This window comes from Uloborus diversus, chromosome 7 (genome assembly GCF_026930045.1).
Source record: "Uloborus diversus isolate 005 chromosome 7, Udiv.v.3.1, whole genome shotgun sequence".
In the NCBI taxonomy this organism is placed as follows: domain Eukaryota; kingdom Metazoa; phylum Arthropoda; class Arachnida; order Araneae; family Uloboridae; genus Uloborus; species Uloborus diversus.
The window spans coordinates 140,814,154-140,839,103 of NC_072737.1; the positions used below are offsets into that span (position 1 = coordinate 140,814,154).

General features: G+C 32.5%; 1 protein-coding gene across 1 annotated transcript; it reads right to left on the bottom strand.

Annotated features, from left to right (window-relative positions):
- Positions 1 to 4,909: 4,909 nt before the first annotated feature.
- On the bottom strand, positions 4,910 to 24,734 carry LOC129226039 (COMM domain-containing protein 3-like). The gene is made up of 8 exons (XM_054860615.1): positions 24,467 to 24,734; positions 21,790 to 21,895; positions 18,472 to 18,535; positions 18,353 to 18,387; positions 16,559 to 16,619; positions 13,611 to 13,667; positions 6,437 to 6,496; positions 4,910 to 5,061 (listed from the first exon to the last, which is right to left on the bottom strand). The coding sequence occupies exons 1-8, from the start codon at positions 24,594 to 24,596 to the stop codon at positions 5,005 to 5,007; spliced, it is 570 nt and encodes a 189-aa protein (XP_054716590.1). The 5' UTR covers positions 24,597 to 24,734; the 3' UTR covers positions 4,910 to 5,004.
- Between the last annotated feature and the right edge of the window lie 216 nt (positions 24,735 to 24,950).

The window sequence follows — 24,950 nt, forward strand, 5'->3', positions numbered from 1 at the left end:
CCTCCCTTTCACTCTTCGAAGCCTGTTCGGTAATTACGGTTCTTAAATCTGGCAACGCTGATGAGCAGTATAACTTCACTGCCTCGATTAGATATCATGAAGAATTCCATTTTACTTTTTGGTTAGAGTTTTTCTTCTCTTCATTTGAAGCATTTTTGTTCGGTAGAGCTCGGCGCCCTTTGGGCTCTGGCGCCATCGTGCTCCGCACGACCTTGCACATAGGGACGGCGCGGCCCTGACTAGGAATTCTGAATGGTAGCTGCTGGCTACCAAAGTCACAAAAAATGGTAGCCATTTTGTTTTTTTAAAGTATGCACCCACCGCAAAAAGGAAATTACCTATTCGCTGTTAGTAATATTAATAATAAATTAAAAGATTATGATACTCTACAAAAATAGCATACAGAATTTCAGTGGATATATTTTTTAGTAAAAGATAAAGTCATACAATTAAAGAAAATAGTTTTCAAATTTTTTTTTTAACTTAATACAAACATGCACAATTATACCTAAATGAAAGCAAATGTGAGGATCATACCGGCTTCATTAGGTATATTTATTAGTCAGAAATTTTTGTCCCCTGACATGGTTATTTCTCAGGGAGTTTGGACTTGTAAAAAGGTCGTAAGCGAAAAAACTAACTCTTGACTGAAAAGAAAGAAAACTCGTGATCATAAAAACGGATTTTTTAAATGCAAGTAAATGTAAAAATGTCAAGAATCGATTTTTTTACTTTAATTAAAAATATTCAGTCTGAAATGAAAGAAGGGAAAAAAAAGTATGAAAACAAGATAACGCTCACTAGAGATTCAATAGAAGGATTCAAGGAGAAAGTAATTTTTTTTTTCAAATTTCAAGAACATTTGTACTTTTAACTTATGTCCTACTATCTAGCCACTCTCTTTTCGGAAGAACACGAAACAAGAAACATTCTGCAATCCTGAGAAGCGAACAGCATAGTAACTACAACAGGATGTTCACACGATTTAACTTATAGCATCGTACTACATACGGCTCAAATAACTGAAGAGAAAATTTAAAAACTTTGGTGGCAACTTCAACCTTACAATCCAGATTTGGTTGCAAGTAATTATCAACCAGCCTGCTGAAATTACTTCTTAGTAGCAAGCTACACTGGCCTCAAAAAGTTAAGGTACACCTGGTTTTTTGCATCTAATTTGCAAATGAATGAATGCAGAAACAAAAAATTAGGAGGATATGTGCATTAAATAGTTTTTTAATTGAATGCGTCTTAGAAATTTGTATAAGTGTATTGCAAAAACGAATTATAACAACTTAATCATAGAAGAAATGTCCATTCTAGAAGAAAACAGAACATCACAGTGTTATGTAGTAAAATGTCATAGAGACAAACAAAATTGAGTTCTAATAAGGAATGTGTCCCCCCCCCCAGCCCAATTAAATTCATTGGTGGCATCGATTTTCTATGCTGTCTATTAAGTTGTTGGACACCAGAATAGGAAGGAAAGACCAGAAGCTGAGTAAGCCTTGTTCCAACTCATGTAACGACCTTGGAGGAGGATTTAAAGCAGCAACCTGTCTGCCGAAGTAGTTCCAAAGATGTTCTATGGGATTCAGATCTGGAGATTGAGCTGGCCATTTCATTCATTCCAAACCGTGGTCCTCAAGATACTCCTCAACAATCCAAGCTCGGTGAGCATTACCATCTATCAGAATGAAGTCATTACCAATAGTACCAGCATATGAGCGGACATATGGATCAAGGATCTCATCCCGATATCGCAAACCAGTCAGACTTCCCCATGGAACACATGCAGGTCAGTGTGACCACCGAGCGAGATCCCTGCCCACACACACAAACCATGTGATTCCACCATCTCTATAACTGTGCCTTTTAACAGTGTTGATTCGATGGTATCTAGTGCGCTGTTCTTTCCAGATCAGTAGACTCCCTGAATCAGTCTCCGATGTAAATCTGGACTCGTCTGTGAACAGCACAGAAGCCCATAGCTGCTGGGTCCAGGAAACGCTGCTGGGTCCAGGAAACATGTTCTCTTGCCCAGCCTAAGGGGATCGTTTGCTAAGGTTCGTTGAGCGGAAAACACGCAACTGGTTGTCTTGAGTAGAGACCTGCACTGTGAAGACGATTTTGCACCGTAGTAGCAGAGATTTTTCTTCCTGATGCTGCAAAGTCGTCCGCAGCAAGCTGCATCACAGAAATGGTTCTTCTCCTTCCCGCCGAAAGAACTAGAAAATGGTCTTCTACAGGGGTAGCTCGTGGTCGGCCTGGAACAGGTGTTCTGGACACAGAATCTTCTGATTGGTATCGATTCCAAAATCACTGAACAACACTACGAGTCACATTGAGACATCAGCTTCAGCCTGAGACAATCCCATTTTCATCCATCCAACTGCCCGCCACCTTAACGAATTGGGCAAACAACATCTGCGGAACATTTTTTAAACTATTGACTGCCAACAACAGTTGAAAATCAACACAACTTACGCACAAACGTATGAAAGCTTGAAATTTGCATATTTTTTTCTCACTCATAAAGTTTTTTTTCTAGAAAAAAGTGGCAGTTATTGGTTTTTTATAAATGGTTTTAAAGTTCGTTATTATCATTCATGCAATCTATGCATTTTATTGTTACTGCCATTTTTTAATGGTGAGCTTTAAAAAGCATCTTGTACCTTAATTTTTTGAGGCCAGTGTATTTGCAATTGAAGATGCCGGATATGTGGTACACTGATGGCTGAGACATTACACATGAAATTTTTATGCAGCAAATATAATTAGAAAACTCGAGGAATGACATATGAATGTATCAACGTAAATTGTAATGTTGAGAAATAAACACTATTTTCCAGTATGTGCAGGTACACTACAGCTCATTAATTTCAATACACTTGCCAAAAAGTGGAAAAGTATGCATATAGTGTATTTAATGTATGCATATAGTGAATTTAATGTATATGTTTTTTTCAATGATACTATTTTTTTGATAAAGTTGTAGGATTAATTTCAATCACTTTGTTGGGATTAGTAAATTAATTACTCTTTGAAAATGAAAAAATTTGAAAAATGCAACATTTAGGAGAAGGTGGAATAAAGCAATAAACGCATCAATTCTAATCTATGTGAATTCCAAATAACTGAAGCCATATTGCATATATCCAGAAGTGTACACTAATGATTAACACTTTAATATTTATTAAAATCTCCACCAGCTACGAGGGTGGGTAGAGCTTTGCAATAGTCCCGCATAGGGGATGTCAACTTCTAACTGCCTCACTAATTTCATGACTAATTTATCTTGGAAGTAGGTTTCTAAGAAGCAATTTTATTGAAAAATAATAATATGCCTTGCTGAGTAAGTAGAAAGTACAGAAATTCCGCCCACAAAAATTGGGAAAAATCATTTAATGGGATGAAGTCAGGGTTCGTACGGGTCATGGAAATCCTGGAAAGTCATGGAAAAAAAAATAAGCAAATTTCAGACCTGGAAAAGTCATGGAAAATTGAAATTTTCATTGAAAGTCATGGAAATTTATTTCAAGTCATGGAAAAATGTCCTGGATAAAGAGAAAGTAACAGTAACTAAAAGAGCATTACAAATCTTGAGTGATTTAACAGTGTAGCACATAAAAGCTATTAAAAGTGGAAAATTGAACGATCCAAAAATCAAATTTGAATTTTGAAATCTCATTGCATCTACTTCTGTCGCAGCTGCTTGCCATTTTTTGCGATGTGATTTTACTTCCTGGACATCACTTATTTTGAATTTTCTGTTATTTTCAACACTTCTTATGTTTCATATTATGTAGTAGCAAAATTTCACGTTCTTAGTTTTGACACACCCACTCAAAAAAAAAAAAAAAAGCAATTCAATTGCATGCGAGTTCGACTCCATCACTCGTAAGGACTTAATTATGAAATTTATCAGAATTTATCTTCATTTGCTGAATGTTTTAGAAAATAAAGATCTTAAGTCAGCCGATAGAATACAGAAAAAGAGGAATTCTAATGCTCTAAAACAGTAGTGCCCAACATACGGCACGCAAAACTAATCCATGCGACCCACTGCTACATTCAATGTCGGGAATTAAACGTGTTCTAGAATTTCTGAACCTATTAATTTATATGCATTTGAAAATATGCAAATTTGTAAACAAAACAAATATACTTTGGAATCAGAAGATTGATTCATTACTGAATGGTTTTTTCAAAAAAGATCTGGCTTAGAAACATAAAGAACTAAACTATGTGGCTTTACTTTAAAGAACCAAAATACTGTCAAGTTGCATGGATGCTTAAAGGCACTGTTGGACACTAAAAGGTAACTTTTGAAGCAAATTTATTGAAACTTAGTGATGTCTCATTCAACTTTTATCCCATTCAATATCATTCTGCCTGATTTTAAAAAAAATATTTGACTTTTTACGCATCATCATATTCACTTCACTGCATTTTTACTTTACTTAAATTTATATGATGAAGACAAATAAGAATAGTTTAGATTTTTAAGTGTGCACTTATATTTTTTTCCTATTATGAGTTAGTGCTTCAATGAGGCTGTGGCATTCATATAGACATTTTGCTAATGCTCATTTCCAAATATTACCAAGTTTGAGATTAAATAGTGCTATTCTCTTCGTGTAACGAGGTCATGAAAATTTTCATTGAAGTCATGAAAAAGTCTTGGAAAAGTCATGGAATTTTTTCATCCAAATAGAGTATGAACCCTGTGAAGTTAACAAGACAAAATGACGAGCATTCATATTTTTATCATTCAGACAAATTTAAACCAAGAAAAATGCCCTGAGGAAAGAAATAACATCATTTTTTCCCCTTCATCTTAGTAAAAGAAATGCAGTAATTTTCTGGAACTGTGTTGAAATGATTCGATCTGAGATGAATAAAATAATCTGACATTTTTTATTTTTTCTAATTAACAACATTACATAAAAAATAACAATTTAATGATTTCAATACATTTACAAAACATACAAATGAAAATATTCAGGCAGCATTACGGTCAATGCACTTTGACACATCTTTCAGCTTCAGCACCAAATCCTAGAAAGAAAAAATATTTTCTTGCAGAATAATGATGCAGTTCAATCTAGTAAAAATTGTTTAATATGAAGAATGAAATGTGTGAAAATCTTTTTAATGGTGGGTGAATGAGTGAGACTGGGTAAACAAATATATACATTTCTTTCAGATTATATTCTACTTTTAAAATTTTTAGTTAATTTTATACTTTGACAAATTTTAGTTTTCAGGAACCTTTTATTTGTATTTACTTATTTTTAAACATTTTAAGAAAGCTGCATGAAAATTATCAAGCACTTTAAACAATCAAAAGTTTATCAAAAATTTACAAGCAAAAATTAAACAAATTTCAGCTTTTGTTATGAAATAGTAATCAAATTGATGAATAATAGTGTACAAATTAGAGGAAATACATACAGACCGGCCAACCTAATGAAGTGAAAAAACAGGATATTAGGTCAGAGTTTCAAGGGAGAAAACAGAAGATTTAAAATGATGTTATTTGAGGGGGAAAGTATTTTTAGTTCAAAACACACTAATTTAAAAACACACACCTCAGAGTTCTAAAAGATTCCTATGAAAATAGCATGCAAATGAAAGAAGCTCATCAAACATTATTTTACTAAAAAAAAAAAACCTAATGCAATTTATATTTGTCATTAGCCCTGAGACACTTATGGCATCTTACAATAAGTTGGAAAAACAAGCTTTGATTTCAAAAGTAATTTTTCAGGTGAAGGAGGGGGGACCTAAAAGCAAAGGATGTCAAAAGTATTTTAGAATTTTGGGTCAATAGGCATTGCACTGCATATAATTCAGAAAATTATCAGAAAAAGGACTAACCAGAAATAGATGCAAAAAGATTGCAGCCCAATCACCTGCAATGTGCTGAAATTGCCTAAGTCTTTTTAGTATAATTTTTCAGTTTTAGAATGTTGCGAGACCAAAATTTTCGGCAATGTTGAAATTTTTCGGATCACAAATACCCCTGATTTCCCCCCCCCCAAGAACATATGATATATATACTGTACAAAACAGTGGTGCTATAGGGTCTTGGAAAGGTCGAGAAGCTATGGCAGTGCCCTTTAATCCGGATTAGAAAAACAATTTCCCTTTTACAAACAAAAATCCCAATAAATTACAATAAAATGATAAAATAAAAAATCTGAAGAAAAACTGGAGAAATTACTATTTAAATGTAAAACTGGGAGATATGTGAAAAAAAAAAAGAAACGGGAGAGTTGGCAGGTTTGTATTTAAAACGATTTAATAGATGTTCAGTAACTTACCGCCCCATAGCCAGGGCTAAGGCGCGGTGTATTTCATGTATTAATAGATGTGCTTTACTTTGTGTTCCAATAAAAATTATTCACTTGAATATCAAAAACAGACAAACCTGAAGTTGTTCCATTGAGCAAGAAAAAGTTATATCTTTCTCAGTATTTGTACAAGAATTCTAAAAAAAAAGGGTACTTGTTAGTTTATGTATTTATTCATTTATTGCAGTTGCATGAAAATTTTAACTAGTAATTATACATAAAAACAATTTAAATTATCTAGAATGCTTTTTTTTTTTTTTCAAGCTAATAAAATTGATAGAATTTCTTTATATACAACTATATTACAAGATTTCTCAAAAATATTGACAGAAGCATAACTTCAATTTCTAAAAATAAGTTTAAGGATCACATGAGATCAACTTTCAGGGTTGGTATAAAAACAGGTTTTTTTTTTTTTTTTTTTTTTAAGTTTCAAAAAAAAAGAAAAAAAAAACTGGGTTTTTGTGGTTTTTATTACTATTTGTAGTAAAAACAATTATATTTTAGGAAAATCATGAAGATTTTATGAGTTAATTGTTAAGGAATGCTTAATGTTTATATTTGTACCTAAGTTCTTTGTAATTAATTAAATAATTAAGAGTAAAATCTTGTCATTTCATTTCCTCATTTTTGGAGATTTCTATAGGAGAAGATTGTTTGAAAATCTTTAACTATTATAAAAAAATACAAAATGTAAATGGGTCTCGGTATAAATAATAAAGAAAATAATTTACTGTCCTAATTCTGACATTATTAATTACAAATAACCAAGGAATGGATTCTTGCAAATTAATTTCCACATAATCATAGCTATCTACTATAAATAAAAACAGTAAAATTAAAATCATCCATTCTTAACCATGGAAAGTATTTTGCAGTATTTACAAATTAATATAAGTCTGATGTACATTATACAACTTTAAAAATGAAAAGATCAACGCATATTTTGTTTAAAGATTTTTCAAAAAGTTACAAATCATGTAATTTATTTACCTAATGTATCAATGACAACAATTATAGAAAAAGGACAAGTAGGTTTTAAGAAAATCATTATGTTTTCCATTGTAGACATTGTTTCTCTTAGTTTAATACATGTAGGAATACAATTTCTTTTATCAAAGATAAAAAAAAAAAAAAAAATCCTTTTAATTATAAATCTCAGTACAAACTTAAATGAATTATACTCTTAACATATTTTAATAATGAAGATTCATAAACCATGTTTGTTAATCCATGTTTGTTGATTCTTTCACCATTCATACATGAGACATTTTTTATTATACTGGGATAAATAAAAGTTTTTTGAAAGGTGAAAATTTAGCATCAAATTTCTTTTATAAGAGCACATAGTTACAGTAATGTTTTCTGTTTTCATAATTTTACATTTTCTTTTCTTGCTCAAAATACATCGTCTATTGGGGATGCAAAACGTGTGTGCAGGAATAAGCACAATTTTATCCCGACTCTAAGTGTTATTGGATTTAAGTTTTTTTTTTTCTCTCTTGTCATTTGAATATTCTAGTGTTAAGATATTTTTACACTATGCATCCCTTCAATGGTACATACTCCATTCAATAAATCTTAACTAACCAAGCAAATTACGTAGTATATAAAGTTTGGTTGAAATATGCTTTTTGGACTATTTTGAAATACAAAAGACTGAAAAATAATGATAATTAAAAATAAAAGAGCTACTTTTTTCTATGTAATTTTAGAAAAGTTCAGTTGGTCTGCCTTATATTTATATAGCAAATAGGAAAGCTGCATAGATTTAAAAAATAATAATAATAAATAAAAACTATTTAGAAAACTTGCATTATCTTAAAAATATAAGTTTCTAAATTTATTAAATCTGTAATTTATCTATAAAGCTTTGCTAGTTACTTAGAATTAATTAGGTTTTACTCTTAGCAATAATGTAAAATTTATAAAAACATTCTTGGGGAAAAAAATGAAAATTTTCAAAAAAACCATTTAAAAAAAAAAAACCACTTGGTTTAAACCAAGGTTTAAACCAAACAACCCTGTCAACTTTTTAAAAAATATCTCTCATAATTGTCAGCTTTTGACAGAAAATAGGGACCACATCATGAAATTTTAAAATAAAGTAAGTAAAGTTTAAAGTAAATGCTCTTTTAATATCTTGAGAAACGAGCTGAGCATCACATTACTTCCTTTTATGCTAATTTAATGATAATAGTGCCTTAGACTTGGAGAAAAAAAAGAAACACTTTAAAAATTTTCACCCCAAGTTTGTTGAGAACCAAACATGGGCTGATTTATGGGGGGGGCAGAGGGGGGCAATGCCCTCCCCCCCAGTTTCGGGAAGACTTTACACAATAACAACACATCTTCCAAAAAAATTTTAAAAAATCATTTTTTTTTCTTTTTTGACTAGTTCAGAAGGGAGAAGGGAGAATTATTATATTTGGATTATTATTTGGATTTATTGAGGGGGGGGCATAGGGGGCGATGTCCCCCAGTTTTGGGAGGACTTAAAATAGTAAGAACACATCTTCCAAAATCTTAAAACAAAAAAATCATTATTATTTTTCTTTTTTGAATAGTTCAATGAAAATGAAGAGAATAGTGAATGTCCTTTTCTGATGGGAGGAAAAAAAAAAAGAACATTAAATACAAATAGTACAGCTGCCACTGGGGTGCTAAATATATGCCTATATTCACTATTTGGACTGAAAACCATTTGGGCAAGTATATAAATGAAAATATAGGCTTAATGATCTATGCATTCAGCTGCAACACTTATAATAATTGACAAATATTAAATTAGAACCTAAAACAAGGAAACCCCAGTCCCCCATTTGCGCTAACAGAATGATCTACTCGTTATGATTTGTTTTCTTTCTCAGAATGTTTATTTCAATTTGCGAGACTTCAAAACGAGATACAGTAGAAGACCGTTATAACGCACACCTTGGGACCAGACGTTTTGCGTTTCATAGATCAATTTCACAAATTTTGAAACTAATATCAGATATATCTATATATTAGCACTTCAGAATGAGTTTTATCTGCAATGAGTATTAAAGCACCAATATTACAATTAGTTATTCACAAATAAACGTGTTTCACAATCAAATATCCTGCACTTCTGCCAGCTTCATGGTTTGCATAACAGCTGCATTTTCAAGAGCCGTCTGGTATTTTCCAGTTACTATGAATACTAATTTTCAATTTAAAGCTTTGAAAATAAGATGGAAAGATGAAAAACTTTCAAAATTTAATTTGCCTAACAATTTTTATGTTTTGCAAAGCAAAACAGAGGGATTTTTAAACTTCAAAACCTATTGTTTACTTCTGAAAGTAATGCGGTTTATAGAGAATTGCGTTATACAGGTCGGCGTTATAACGGTCTTCTACTGTAATTTTGTGTTCTTACAGACAAAAGATTTTGAAGAACTTTCTGGAATTCACACCTTCAGATTGGTAAATTGTAAAAATCCTTTAACCGTGTAAACTGACAAGTTTTCGTAAAAATTACCAAAAATCTGCAGGTAAGAGTGAATTACATATAGGGCCAGATTTGCCTATAAGATAAATTAGCTATAGCTTCGGGCGACTGCTTTGAAGTGGGTCCGTAACTCGCAAAAAATGCATCATTCGCTTGTTCCTTAATTTGGAATTTGTTCCTTAAAAAATGAAAAGTGCTTGAAAAAACTAATTTAATTTTCAAGTGCTTGAAAACCTTCAATATTTGGGAACGTGTGGCTACAAACCTGAAATTTTAAAATTTCTAACAAATGGTAGGGGGAGGAATGCCAAAATATGTCAAATTCAGCTCCTTGCTACATCCCGCATCAAAAGTGTAAAAATCATGGTGCTTACTTTTTAACATATTACTTGAAATAAATTTTTTTGACTCATATGTTTCATATCTTGATATTTATTTAATCCCAAATGCAGTATTTTGAAAACTCTTTTGTATTGATTACTTTTATCTTGCTTCTACTGTATATTGTTAATCTGTTTAGCCCGCAAAAATGATGCAATACCTCTATTCCTTTTCATTTTCTGCACTGCTTATAATTAAAAACAAGGTTGTTGTAATGAGAGAAATCTATAGTTTATTTTTTCTTTTAAACTTAAAGTAGCTGTGTTTTTTTTTTTTTTACAAAGTTTGAATAATACTGTACAATTGTATAATCAAGAACTCAATTTCAGAGACTGGAAAGAGTGCAAATGACGTGCCTTAAATTATTAAATGTTCTAAAATCCTTGAAAACAATTGGCGCAGTATAACCTACTATGGCTCTTGTGCCAAAACACCCAATCTAACCAACCAAACCTTGAAAATAATTAGACAAGTCTTTGAAACTCCTAAGCAAAGTGTGCTTCAATTTTATTTCTTATCAAGTGTATAAATTATGAATTGTTCTAATAAGTAGTATGCTACTCTCATGTTAAATATTTTCTAAATCTGTATGGCGTTTCTTTTAAAGTATTAACATCACAAAGCACATTTAAACCGTAAAACTTAAAAAAAAAATGAATAAAATATTTGTCTTTTTTTTCTTGAGATTTTTGTCTATCCAATTAACCCTTATAAGGCTTCGAAATGTAGAATTTTATATCCATTTTACAAAATTTCCTCCGGGGGACAAACCTCCGGAACCCCTACATTAGGGAATATTCTATGTCCTACCTAAAAGTTAGCCCTGCATCACTCTCTTGATAGCAGTCACTTCTCTTAATGTCAATTCAAATAGGACAGCACGAAAACACATTAATGAAAACGACACACAAAAAAAAAAGTAAAGCATGGTCTTATACATCACAGGAAAACAGACCAAAACATCGGGGGAGGGGGGGATTTAAATGCCGCTCAAAAAAAAAATCCTGCCCCCCCCCCCAGGAACTCAGTCTTAAATCCGCCTATGGAACCAAAGCAAAAAAAAGGGGGGGGGGGTTATACCGATTAATTTTCCCAATATTGGCAATTTTAAATGTGATTCAATGGTTAACTCTCTAAATATCGCCAATAGTGGCCAAATTAAAAAAAAGATTCATAAAAAAAATCGCCAAGCTGGTGACAAAACTTGGCGACCAAAAACTTGGCGATATATCGCCAAGTGTTTGCCAAATTATAACACCACTTGAGTTTGCATTGAAATTAACAATGATTTCTCCCCAAAAAGGTGTAAAAGATTTCCTTTGAAACATCGGAATGCAACTATAAAGGGAGGTGCACAACTAGACCCCACTAGGAGTCTACCAACCAAATTTCAACTTTCTAGGACATACCGTTCTTGAGTTATGAGAGATACATACGCACATATGTATGGACATCACAAGAAAACTTGTTGTAATCAACTCCGGGATTGTCAAAATGGATATTTCGGGTGTCCATACGTTCTCAGGCATATATTCAGGCATCAGGGTCAAATTGAAATAAAAACACAATATTCATTCCGGGGCGAGCAAAAGGGAAATTAAGGCCGATCTTTGAGTGAAAATTTTTTCTGAGAACACAATATTTCCTGTACTATGTAAAAGGAAGTAAATGGCTAATTAATGAAAATTCACATAGCTATTTAAAGAAGATAAGCTCCCGAATGACTTTGGCTGTGACAAATATCTTTTCATCCATTTGCTCATTTTTCTGCATTGAGAAAGGGGTTCCTTGTAACCTTGAAACACATATTTGCAATACCTCATAGCGTTTGTGTAATTTTAAGATTACCATTTTGTTTCTAACATATCACACAAATGCAACCACAGACTACAATTCAGCTGCTTTGAAAATATTGTAACAGTGGATTGTGGTCCATTGCAGGCCTGGCTCTTGGGGTAAGCCACCCGTGTATCTCCCTACGACGGCAAATTTCATGATGGCAAAATATAAAAAGGCAAAAAATGAAGAAAAAAATGAAAAACTCAAATTTGTTTCTTGATTTCTTTTTTTTTTTGCAGCAATACGTGAGAGTATGCTCAATGAATTAAAAATATATCTATACATTATTTAGACCAGAGGGCAGCACTTTTCAACATTGCCTGGGGGGGGGGGGCAAAACTACTAGAGTCAGCTCTGGTCCATTGCCAGCTATAATACAATCGACTCTTTGTTTAACGACTTTTAAGAAACCACAAAATACCCTCCTTAAGTAAAATGCTTTCTTAAATAATGTTTTTAAAACTACAGTGGAGCATCCAGGACTGTTAAAAGCAGTCTTTAAATTGAGAAAATCATTAACTAGAGTGTCCTTAAACAGACAGCCAACTGTACTAACAAAGACAGAAAATATTGAAAATGTAGTAGTAAATTTATTTTTCTTTCACCCTAAAAAGGATTTACCCTAAGTTATGGATGCACCGATAAGCAATTGGTTGATTACCGTTTGATTGGCTGATGGCGATTAAACAGCTCCAGATTTATTATAGTGATTTTTAATATACTACAATTTTTCCATCATTTTTTTAAAAAATTTTAATTCACTATTCTGGCTTTCAGAATTAGTAAATAGTTTATTTCTTTTAGCAACTATTTATTTTTCCTCCATTCTCATGATTTTTCTTTAAAATGTTTCCAAATTTTATTCAAGTTCTGGTAATATTTTTATTATTATAATTGTTGATAAAATTATATTATGCTAGTAACTAGACATGCAAACAATAATATGTTCATGGACCGTTGTCTATTGACCCTTTTAGTTTAGCATTGATTTTTTAACGAGCCATTTAATGGCTCGTTAAAAAATCAAAGTCAATTAACCAAGGCCTTTTATCTTTATGGGAATTATAAGGCAATCTTAAATCAGGATGCTAAAGGTAAAGTGAAAAAAAGTACTGACACCTAAGATTTGTGTAACATTGTATGGATGATAGGTGTGCAGATCAATCAAAAATAGAGAAATTAAATTAAAAAAATTGATCTTGTTTCAAGTGTTCACAAAATTCAAATAAAAAACTGAAACATATTTAAATCGGGAGAACTACAGCAGGTCCTGAATATCCCCAGCCACTAAAAAACCTTCTATTTTCGAGTGTGCAAGTCGACTGGCATGAGCGTGAACTGTAATAGCTAAAATTTTAAATGTTGGCGAACTTAGAAACTTGTAATAATCTCATTTTTTTAAACAAAATATAGCTCTCATTGTTTACTGAATATAGCGGAGAAATGAAAAATTATTAGTGTATTTTGAAAAGTCATAGGAAAAATTTTAATGGCACACCACATTCAAAACTACAGGACGACTAAATACAAAGAAAAATCAGAGATGAAATTGAACCTACCCATGTTTTCAGTGTGATAAGGTAGTTCAGTTCACATATCTTTTCACAATTGTTAGACTGAAATATGGAAAAATATGATGTATACATAATATACACATTCTTCAACTAAAATGACTAAAAACTCTTTAAAAACAAAAAACAATTTTTTACAATTTGAAATATTTCGCCAAAAAAGCAAAAAACACAATAAATTACATTAACAGTAGCTTAAAAATGTAAACAAATGATCATGCAACTCTATTGTTTGTAGCCAAAGGCGCCAAGCCACCACGTTACTGTAATCCAGTCGATCAGTGAGCGAAGTCAACTCTGACCGATTAGCAGTCCGATCTTTTGAACGAAAACATTTAAAACTTCATATGTTGCCTAATTTGTTCTTTCCACCAAAGATAAAGATCTTCCAGACATACTTCGATGATTGGGAATCTGGCGATCTTTTTTCATTGGCGTCAATTTTTGGCTCCATTGCGCAAGAGGTATTTTTTGTTGCAAAGCTAAAGAAAGAGAATGGAAACATTTATTTACATAGGGCTACTATAAATCAGCAGGGTTATCAAAATAAAGTTTATTAACGCCAAAAATGAGAGGACCACGACAGATTCCCAAGTATCGAAATATCCTCGAACTTCCACTGCACTGATCTTTTGTGTACAGAACTACTCCGTTGTAATTTATCTGGACAAAAATAAAATTTGTTTCGTCTTTAAATTCCGTCATCTTTTCCTTTAATAATATACTGATTAGTTTGATAATCCTTAAAGTATTCTTGACATTGGTGTCAAAACTCAGAAGCGGAGAAACAAATGTTGCTAGGTACTTTCTGTTCATTTGGTTAGGAAAACCAGAAGCACCGATCCGGTCGCATGGTTCAACTAAAACGACAGAACACACGTTTTGTGTGAACCTTCCAGTACTTTACTTTAAAATATATCACGGGCCTTAAAATCGTTGCTTTCAAGAGAAATAAAGGCTTCACTCTCCCTCTCTATGTTTTACCTATTTTCAATTGACATATCACAGTACAAAATTACATTACAAAAAGCAGAGCTGGCGCTCTTATTGTCCTTTGGCACCGGGTTAAAAATATTTATTTCAGTTCTCACTCAACAATAGGTTAAAACAAATATTAATCATTTGGGAGATATAACCATCAAATGTTTAATTAAATAATTAACAAAAATGTTTCCCATTCGATCCATCGCACTTCGAAACCATGCTTGCCACAACATAATTACACACAAAAAATTTGATCAAAATGGGTCCAGCCGTTTAATAACCTTATGGTGACAAACATCTGCAAAGAAGATTTTTATACATTAAGATAATAATAATAATAATAACAATAAAATTTGAAAAAAAAAATTGCAGCACATTTTGCATTTTTTTCAATAGTTTGCAATTAAATAAAACGTCCAGTTCTGCTTTGATTTTGGAAACTTGGGCATTTAAGGATCCTGTTTACTTCCATCTTGTGAATGACCAAAATTTGCGACTACATTTCACACGTAGCTCAACAGACTTTCCGATCAAAGAAACAACTTTCACCGATTGACCCTCCCATTTTCAGGCTTGTGCTTCCAAAGCAGTAAATTGTCATCTTCCCAGTTGAGTGTGTGCATTAATTCCTGTTCACCTGAGAATTTTTTTTTCTTTTGAACTATGGAGAGTCAAAAATGACGGCTGGGAAAGTTTTTTAGGGTCGGCACTTTTTTTTATTGCTAGCATCATTTTGTCTCAAAATTTTTACAATATTTTTTAGAAAACATCAATAAAAATGAAGATTAGATCTCATAGAACAAAATTCCTTGGGAAAAAATTGGAAAAAAAAATTTGGGGGGCAAATTCCGAAAATTCCCTGATTTTTCCCTCACATTTTTACCTGTCTCATTTTCCCTGACATTTCCAGGTTTTCCCGCAGTGTACGAACCCTGTAAAAGCAAAAACTGAAAATTTTAAGCACAGTTTTACAGTCATATTCGGCCCTCTTAAAAATTCTGAGGGTAAGCTCAAGCTTCCCGAGCCTTTTGAGTAATCAGGCCCTGCTTCCCTCAGATCAGACAACAGGCAAGTGAGGAGCAACACTGATCCAATGGAGGTGCTTGTGGAGGCAGCCGTGGCCAGATTAAATTTGGAACATAGCAACAGCTTTGTGATAAATTTGTTTTCTAACCTGTACAAACTCTTGAATTTATAGAATTATATTATTCATTAATATTATCAAGTATATATTGTCACCTCTGAGCAACAGTAAGACATTTAATCCCAGGAATAGCAGTAAGATTACTGTTCCTTTAAAGCAATGATATTATCTTTGATACATTATTCTATCACTTATTGCTCATGTCATAAATTTAATGAGTTTTAGTGGTGGTATTTTATTTTATTCTCTCATTTTGTTTTCATATTCTATAAGCCAAATTTTAGATGACTTGTATTTTTTTCGCATTCCCTGCAACTTTGACTTATTGAAGTTTCACTGTATTTGAAATCGATTGATTCATAGAAAATTCCATTCATGTTTGATATGATTCAAAACTATAAAAGAAATTAATTGAAGTGATAAAAGAATGTTTATAAACAAATATTGTAAATAGAAATTTTTAAAGTTGAAATTAACTCCAAATAATTTCTGTTGAAAGCTGCATGCATTTGAAACTTGTTAATCTAATTCTGTATGAAGCTTAGCTTTTCCTATTACCTGATTACCTCTATTCAAAGACCACATCTCTAATAGATCAATTTTTTAGGACCGGTAAGTGATATCTTTAGGGATATTTCACTATATTTATATTTGCATTTCGAACAAACATGCAAAATAAAGTGTTCAATTGCTGTCAGAAAAATATTTAGTGCTATCTTTCCTTACTATGCTGCAGCTTTGTCAAAAAGAGGAATTTAAATAATTTTAGTCCAAAATATCTAAAATCATCAAAAAAAAAATTAAGTACCTTAATTACATAATCTTGTCGCCATTTTACATCAATAATACGATCATGACTCCTCCCGACTCTGAAATTTAGAAAGAAATGTTATTACAGTACTTTTGAAATGAATATATATATATATGTATATATATATATATATATATATATATATATATATATATATATATATATATATATATATATATATATATATATATATATATATATATATATATATATATATATATGGGTTTGGCAAGTTCTTCGAAAGCAGAAAAAAACAGTTGGAAGAAATATAAATGTCTTCCAAGTGGGAAAAACTTGAAGAATTTATCATATAAATTGCGATTTCATAAGATAAAGTAAAAGTATTTTTGAAATTAAGCTTATGTACATACAAAGGCGTTCCCCCTACCCCCTCCCTCCAAAAAGACCTATTTTTTAAAAGTTTTTTGATAAAACAAGTCTTATCTTTTATAATGATATCCATTACAATACAATTAATACATTTGTCCCATCAATGATGTAAGTTTTCAAAACGTATCCATCCCAGTTCCATAAAAAAGTGGGAAAGAAAAATATTACTAACTATTTCGTTGACTCATAGAAGCTCTAAGTATTGTTGAGACTTCTTTTTTTAAAAAACTTCAAACACACTACATTTTATGCCCTTGTACATTTTTTTTTCAATGAAGATGACAAGCATTTATATGTTGTATCTGGAATCATTCCAAAGAACAATTTCCAAAGAACAACAAAGAACAACAAACCAAGATCTAAAACATATGAGTAAAGAACAATTACTTGTTTATATCTAATTTAAAATTACGAAATTTGACACATTAGTATAGCCAAAATGCATCAAAAGTGATAATTGTCAGCAAACAACTAATTAAACATAATTCACATGGTATATGTCATCTAACTAAAGCAGAAATTTTGTTCCGACTGTTTGGCTTGGTGCCTTAAGCACATGCCTTTTCACTTAAAGGTTACGGTAAATAGAGCTCTACTTATAACTGAGGATTGAAAAAATCTTACCATTTTGAAAGACTTCAACCAGATTATCAGTAGCCATGACAAGAATCATAAGATGCACGAGACACATCTATGCTGATAGAATACTCTCATCGAGGGCCAATCATTGTACTTGTAACTACATTCCATATTGAAAAGTTTCATTAACAAATTTATAAATACAATCGTGAAGACCAGCAACAGGCTCTGGACCAAGCTATGCTGCTCCTAGTCAATTTATTAGCTACCAGTGAGGATCAATGACCCTCTTAGAGCTATCTACTCCCTTGCTCATTACAGCCTATTCTGGTAAACTGTACAAAGTGCCTACAACACTACTGAAGAAGTAATTTTTGCTCATATCCAGATTAGCTTGGGATTTGAAAAACTTAAAACAATGGCACCTGGTTTTAGCATCTGTGATGAAATTTAGCTTATATATGTCCTTCATTTATAAATGCCCTCCATTATAAATTTCCTTAATTTTAATAAACTTAAATAGTTGGATTACATCCTCTCTTACTCTCCTATGCTCATGACTATATATACTAAGCATTTTAAGCCTGGAATCATAATCCAAATTAGAAAGTTCATTTGCTAACCCTGTAGCCCTTCTTTGAACCCTTTCCCAATAAATTGATATTTTTCTCAAGATAAGGAGACCAAAACTGAACAGCATACTCCAACTACACCACAGATCATCCTGAAAGTTTGTGGTACAGAAGAAATTCAAGAAGTTACAGAATGTTTTGCAATTTATAAAAATAAGCAGATAAAATGTCCAATATATTCAATGCTTACAAACTCAGTTGAAGTTGAATCATATCCTTCTTTTCCTAAAAGAGAGAAATAAAAGTTAAAATATGAAAAAACTGGTTTTTATGAAATTTTTAAAACAAAAGTTAGTTTAGAATATTCACTTGATATTTAGATAACAAAGCAGAGATACGACTTGTGTCCATACCACATTCTTCAAGAGTAGCACTATGTTATGAAAAAGAAACAAAATTCATTGAGTCACATCAATGTCAAAAGTAAATTTATTTATTACCATACTGTGCTTCTATAAATTAATTCATAAAAGCATATTGAATTCAGATTTTTCAAAAAAAAAAAAAAGTAGCACTGAAATTCACTTTTAATACTCAAATCAGACTTTTCTTTCTTTCTTTCTTACTTTTTACTTTGTTTGAAGAACTGGATACATTTTTGTTGCAGAATATCTATATGGAAGATCTTGTGATGCAGATATAACATGTTCAGTAAATTCAGTTAGTGGATGAAAGCATTTAGCTTCAAACATTTCAATTTGCTTAAAACAGAGCTTATTTTTAATTGGTTTAAAGAACACACACATTATTAACATCTACCAGATTTTTTCTGACAGAACACCAAGTATCAAATATATGTTTTAAAACTAAATTTGAAAATGTTTAGTAAAATGCAAACTTACAATTTCACATAGCCTCTAAGCAAAAATTCAAAAGATTTTCAAAAAAGAAAAATACAGAAAATTTCACATGACATTGTTTTGAAAGAATAAAATGAAATTAGCATTTAACTAACAAGCTAACTAAAAGGGCATAGTACTTATTACCATTAAAATGTCTTTTTTAAACATTAAGTTTTGATTAATCAGGGGTGATCACCAAGGGGCACCCCTGCCCCATGGGGCAGACTGCACCATTGAAATTTTTAGGGAGGGTATTTGGAAGGGTAATTTATAAGTTGGGGAACTCTAGATTTTTTTTGGGGGTCTTTGCAATATTTTGGGGTGTGTGCCCCTGCTCTTAGGCAGGATGGGTACTCCTGGATTAATTATAGTAATCATAAAAAAATTTTCTTGTTTATATAATATATGCATTTCTAGAAAACATCTGAATAAATCTTGAAAAATTAGTCTGACACAAAAAAATCCTTAGATAATTTCTCCATAAAGAAGTTGTAATGATTTTAAATATTTTGCTTGTTGCAAATTCGGTGCTACTTCAAACTTTCTTTAAATGACAACACAGTTCTTGAGAAAACACAGGAGATTAATTTACAACTATGTACAAGAAATATCATTAACAACTGTTTAATGAGCCATAGCAATTAGGCAAATATCAATTAACACCGTAAACTGAACGGTAACACATGTATTTACATGAAAATACACAAAAGCACAGCGCCAAGGCTAATACACTTTCCAGCGCAACGGCTGAAAAGGAGACTCCACAGTTAGAAAACAAACTGACTCTTCCTCTCATTCACAAGATGTCCGGCGTTTCATACTCAGCAAAGAACTATCCAGAAATTGATACAACATTCTATCAATCTCTCATATTTTCTTTTTATTCCATTCACAAATCTAATCCGGGGATCAAATACTTCATACGAATGTGGGGGGTTTTATATTCATTACAAGAAACAATTTACAGGTTAAGTTATTACGATAATTTAAGATGAAAATTAATGGAATAAACACCAAAATTAGCCAGATTACAACAAATTAATCATAAAAACAATAACTATTTACAAAATTTGTAACATTCATCCCTACTGGGGATTGTACTGCCTCCGTTCATCAAATAATAGCAAAAACAGACTTTGCCGTAACCTCCAGAACAGAATCATTAATTCCCAGAACCTTTGAAGAAAATAAGTTTTCAATTTGGCCTCATTGAAAATCTTAGCTTAAGCAAGGAGTGCTGGTAGCATCTACGCTTGTGGATCTTTCTAAGGATGTAATTCCTGTGAGAGTCGCCAACATGAGTGAAAGACCAAAGAATATTCGGAAAAGTGAAGTGTTGGCAACTTGTACACCAGTAAACTGCATCATTAGGAGGATCAATTCCATCGAGACTGTGTCTTCTGAGTCCCTGACATCGAAGTTAATAGGGTGTGCGCCATTATCAAAAGATCAAAGAACTGCTGAGGAACAATTGGTGGACGACTTCAAGCATCTGTTTTCATCTATATCCGAGGAAGTCTGCCGTACTAATTTAATGCAGCATAGGAACGACACTGGAGAACATCCCCCCATTAAGCAGCATCCAAGACGACTACCGTTCGCCAAGAAGGAAGAGGTAGAGACCCTCCTGAAAGAGATGCAAGAGAATGACGTCATCAAACCTTAGTCCAATCTTTGGGCCTTTCCCATTGTCTTGGTCTGAAAGAAAGATGGCTCCACTAGATTTTGTGTCGATTACCAGCCCCTGAATGACATCACCAAGATAGAGTTACCCGGATCGATGACACTTTGGACACCCTGTCTGGACACAGGGCCGCGCTGTCCCTATGTGCAAGGTCGTGAGCCAGATTTTTCACAAAAAACCGACCCTGTAAAAAATCCTGGAGAGATCCCTGCGAATGTTAAGGGGTTGTATATTCATTACAAGAAACAATTTACAGGTTAAGTTACTACAATAATTTCAGATGAAAATTAATGGAACAAATACCAAAATTATAACAAATTAATTATAAAAACAATTACTCCTTACAAAATTTGTAACACACTTATAACATTTAAAACCTCATAACATAAGCATTTAATTAACATTAAGTTTGAACTGATATCAGAGGTGCAGGGAGGGGTTGGGTTTGTAATTGTTCCAGTACCAGAACAGCAATGAAAAATAGTTTAATTCAGAGTTGTGACCGATGTTTTGTGAAAGGGAAATTTATTTTTCCAGAAAAAAAGAACTGAAACGGTGTTCTGGTGCATTCTAGCACCAAATCCAGTGCATGATGACAATATATATTGATTTGTGAGTTGTATTATAACCAAAAACTTGCTCCAGGCTGACATGAATGCATGAAACTGATTTCTGATGATATTGTAAAAGACAGTCGCAGACTCATGCTTATTTTTTTATGATTACATGAGTGTATATGACGAACTATATCAATCTTTCCACTTTGTCCAATATTGAATTTGCAAAGCCATACTTCGCACTATGCAAGTGAATTAATTTAGAGCATCTTCATATTTACTACTACATCCACAGGATTGCATACACTTGGAAGTTTACCAAAAACATTTATGATTTGTATGGATGTAAATAGTTATAGGAGAGCTCCTTGATCTTCAATGGGGATAGATAAAATGGTTTAGGACCAGCCAAGGTTCCCTTTTTTGTCACTTTTTTAATAGTATTTAATATACACACTCAAAATGCAAGAAAATTAAGAATCTTCATAGGAAAAAATAAAAATGGTGGATAAAAAGAAAATTTCTCAAAATAAGTTTTATTTACCTAATGGATGGTCCATTTGCATCATTCTTGGCTGCTTCTAAGACAAAACTTAATAATGCACTGTGAGTAGTTTTGTGATCAGGATCTACAATTTGCTTTTCACTTTCTAAGGGAAAATAAGAAAAATTTTAAATTCATGAAAAACTTTTAACAAATTAAGTACAGTAGACTCCCGATTATCAGGAATAATGTGGCAGATTGGCAGTCCGGATAACAAAAAATCCCAACAGGACGAAGCTTCATCTTCTAACTCCATCCTGTACTTAATTTAAAGCACATGCACATTACATATTTTAGATAAATAACAAAAGCAGAAGTAGTATTTTTTTTATTTAATAGATACATATTCAGTTTTCATTTTGAGACTAAGAACTTGATGGAAGACTGTTTTTGCTTTCCAGTCCTTTTACGAAAAGCAATGTCTCTCCACTTACGCAAGCAGATTATTTCAGCTGGAGTTACTTCCTCTTGCAGACTTATATACTCAAGAGCTGCCTCAATACTTTTAAATCCTTCTGAGTGTGGGATGAGATTTCCAGTGATCTCCTTCTCCTCCTCTTCTCCTGGTGTTTCTTCTTGCATGACCATTTCTACGATGTCATTGTCTGTCATTTCATGAGCTTCGTCACATGTGTTTTATTGTCAAGGATTAACAAAGCTTTTCTCAGCAAACTATTGTCTTTCGATAGTCAGTACAAATTCATTGTGAAACCAAGTCTTAAAGATGGCTGAATTCATCCACACTCTTTTGATGTATGTAATGTAAAGGCAGCGATTCCTGACTTTTAAGTTTTTTAAAAGCTCTAGGTTTTCTTGCCTTTCCTATCAAAGTCAATCTAAGTTTATGATTACCAGTTGCATTACTGCAAGTCAGGATGGTGACTCTTTTCTTAATTTTCTTTTATCCTGGAGCAGTTGCTTCTTTTTTTGATGCAAGCACTTCTGTTTGGCAACATTTTATAATTTAGGCCCGTTTTATCGCAATTGTAGAGAGCGCAGAAACCTTCTCCTTTAGCATAAATTTAGAAATATCGTTTTTGAACTCAGTTACAGCCTCTTCATCTGATGATAAAACTTCTCCACATATCCTAATCTGGCGAATACCAAATTGTTTCTTCCAATGATACAGCCATCTGTCACTAGCAGTATATTCTGATTCCATTCCTTCTAATTGTCACGAAAATTGTAGCGCTTTTTCTTTCAATATCGGCCTAGTCACATGCAAACTATTTCCTCTCATGTGTTCTGTCCATAAAAATAAAGCTTCATCAATCTTTTTGTGCCTACCTGTTAACATAGTTTTTCTTTATTTTATTCCATTCCTACTGCCTAGGCCAGCACACCACTTATCGATTTCAGCACGATCTTTTTTCAAAGGTGTCCATGATACAGCTTCTAACTAATGTACCACCTGTGTTATTGGGGTATCAAGATGCACGGAGGTTGCGGGCAGGGGAAAGAAAAAGCAAAACATTTTAGTATTCTTTAATTTTCACATGCACTTCCATGACCAGTTTTACAAATGACCAATTTCAGACATTCTTTACTAGGCTGGATAGTACGGAGTCCGGATAGTCGTGAGCCGGATAATCAGGAATCTACTGTACATTGTTTTACAAGGTTTATCATAGACTCAATGTATTACACTTTACACACTATATAACATTATAAAATCTAAGAAAAAAAAGGAGAGGCACAAGAAGAAAGAGCTGTTTGATATAGACAAAAATTTATCTTTATGATGCACATCAGGCAGAAAACTGACTTTGGTGCCTAAATCCAGAAAAGCACTACTAATAGCAAAAAAAAAAAAAAAATAGAAACCATGTGTAGGAGTCAAGAGTAGTTCAGGAAAGCTCTCCGTCAGATATGAAAGTTTAAATGTTTAGTTATTTGCCAGTAGCAGAAGATACTTTTAGTTAGTAGTCACTCCCCATTTTTTCTTAAGTATTTGACAGTCTCCGAGTCTAAAGTTTTTCTTTTTGCAAAGAAAAAAAAAGGAAAAAACCTCACCAATCTGTTTTAAAAAAAGTTTTACACTTTTTATGGTCCAAAAACACAAGTTTTTTTTTTTTTGCAGAAAAGGTGTTGGGGAGGTGGGGGGTGCGGGGGAATAAAACGTTGCCGTCACTAATTTCCAAGGAATAGTTCAAAAAAGGTTAAGAAACGCTGGCTTAAACTGTAAAATGCATGGAAAAATTCGTTTTGAACCCCAAACGAGCCCTAAACTTGTCCTTAGACCCTTTCTGATAATGATCTGCTTCCAAACCCAGAAGCTGAATCCACCTTTGACAACAGGGGTGTCTTCGTAAATTCTCCAATGCTGGAACATTAATGAGAAATAATTGAACCCTTAGTCATGACCAGTTTTATGTGTAAGAGGAACTTTTTTATTCATAATTTGTGGCAGAATGGGAGTGGCGTTCCCCGCACCAATTCACCCTAGCTACATGTTCTCTCACACTTGATGTTATCTGTGAGCATTGTTCATGGGCCCGTAGGCGAGGCATACTTACAGTACACTAAGTACAAGGAGTGAGATTCACTAACAACTCAAATTGTTCAATTTGCATAAAGCACTACTCGGAGCGGGGCCCCTTTATTTTACTTATTTATTATTTTTTAGTGTGTATTAAAAAAAATAAACACTTTAAAATCCTATGAAAAATATTTTTACCTTTTAGTGGAGATTTCCCGCAAGCTACTTCAAATACATCATTCAAAATGAAGTCAAACAAATTATCAGAAAGTACTGAGTTATCAGCAGCAATGGAAATTCCAGCAAGGATATTTCTACTTATTTCCATTGCAGTATTTACGGGGCATTTGTAGAAACGAAAATATCTCGATATTTGTTTCTTTGTTGAGTAATACTTGAGGTTTTTATTATTTTTAGTGCTTATCTCGATTTTACACCGGTCACCACCGATGTAAACAAACCAGCTAACTTATTAGTTCACTTCAGTTATCATTGTAATAGCTTATGTTTCGATTTCAGATGAAATTTTGCAAGAACGCAGTACAAAAAAGTTATAGAAGACAATTTTTATCTAAAAATTTAATTTATGGCAAGTTACTTTGCTGTAGCTATTGTAAAGAATAAATTTCTAATCCAATTTAAATGACTGTTTTAACTTTAACCACGAAATACAGCAAAATGA

Coding starts and splice junctions, on each gene's coding strand:
- LOC129226039 (XM_054860615.1), bottom strand. CDS start 24,596: ATGGAAATAAGTAGAAATATCCTTGCTGGAATTTCCATTGCTGCTGAT. Junction 18,536..21,789: donor GCAAATGGACCATCCATTAG/GTAAATAAAACT, acceptor TTCATAACATAG/TGCTACTCTTGAAGAATGTG. Junction 18,388..18,471: donor CTTTGTTATCTAAATATCAA/GTGAATATTCTA, acceptor TCTCTCTTTTAG/GAAAAGAAGGATATGATTCA.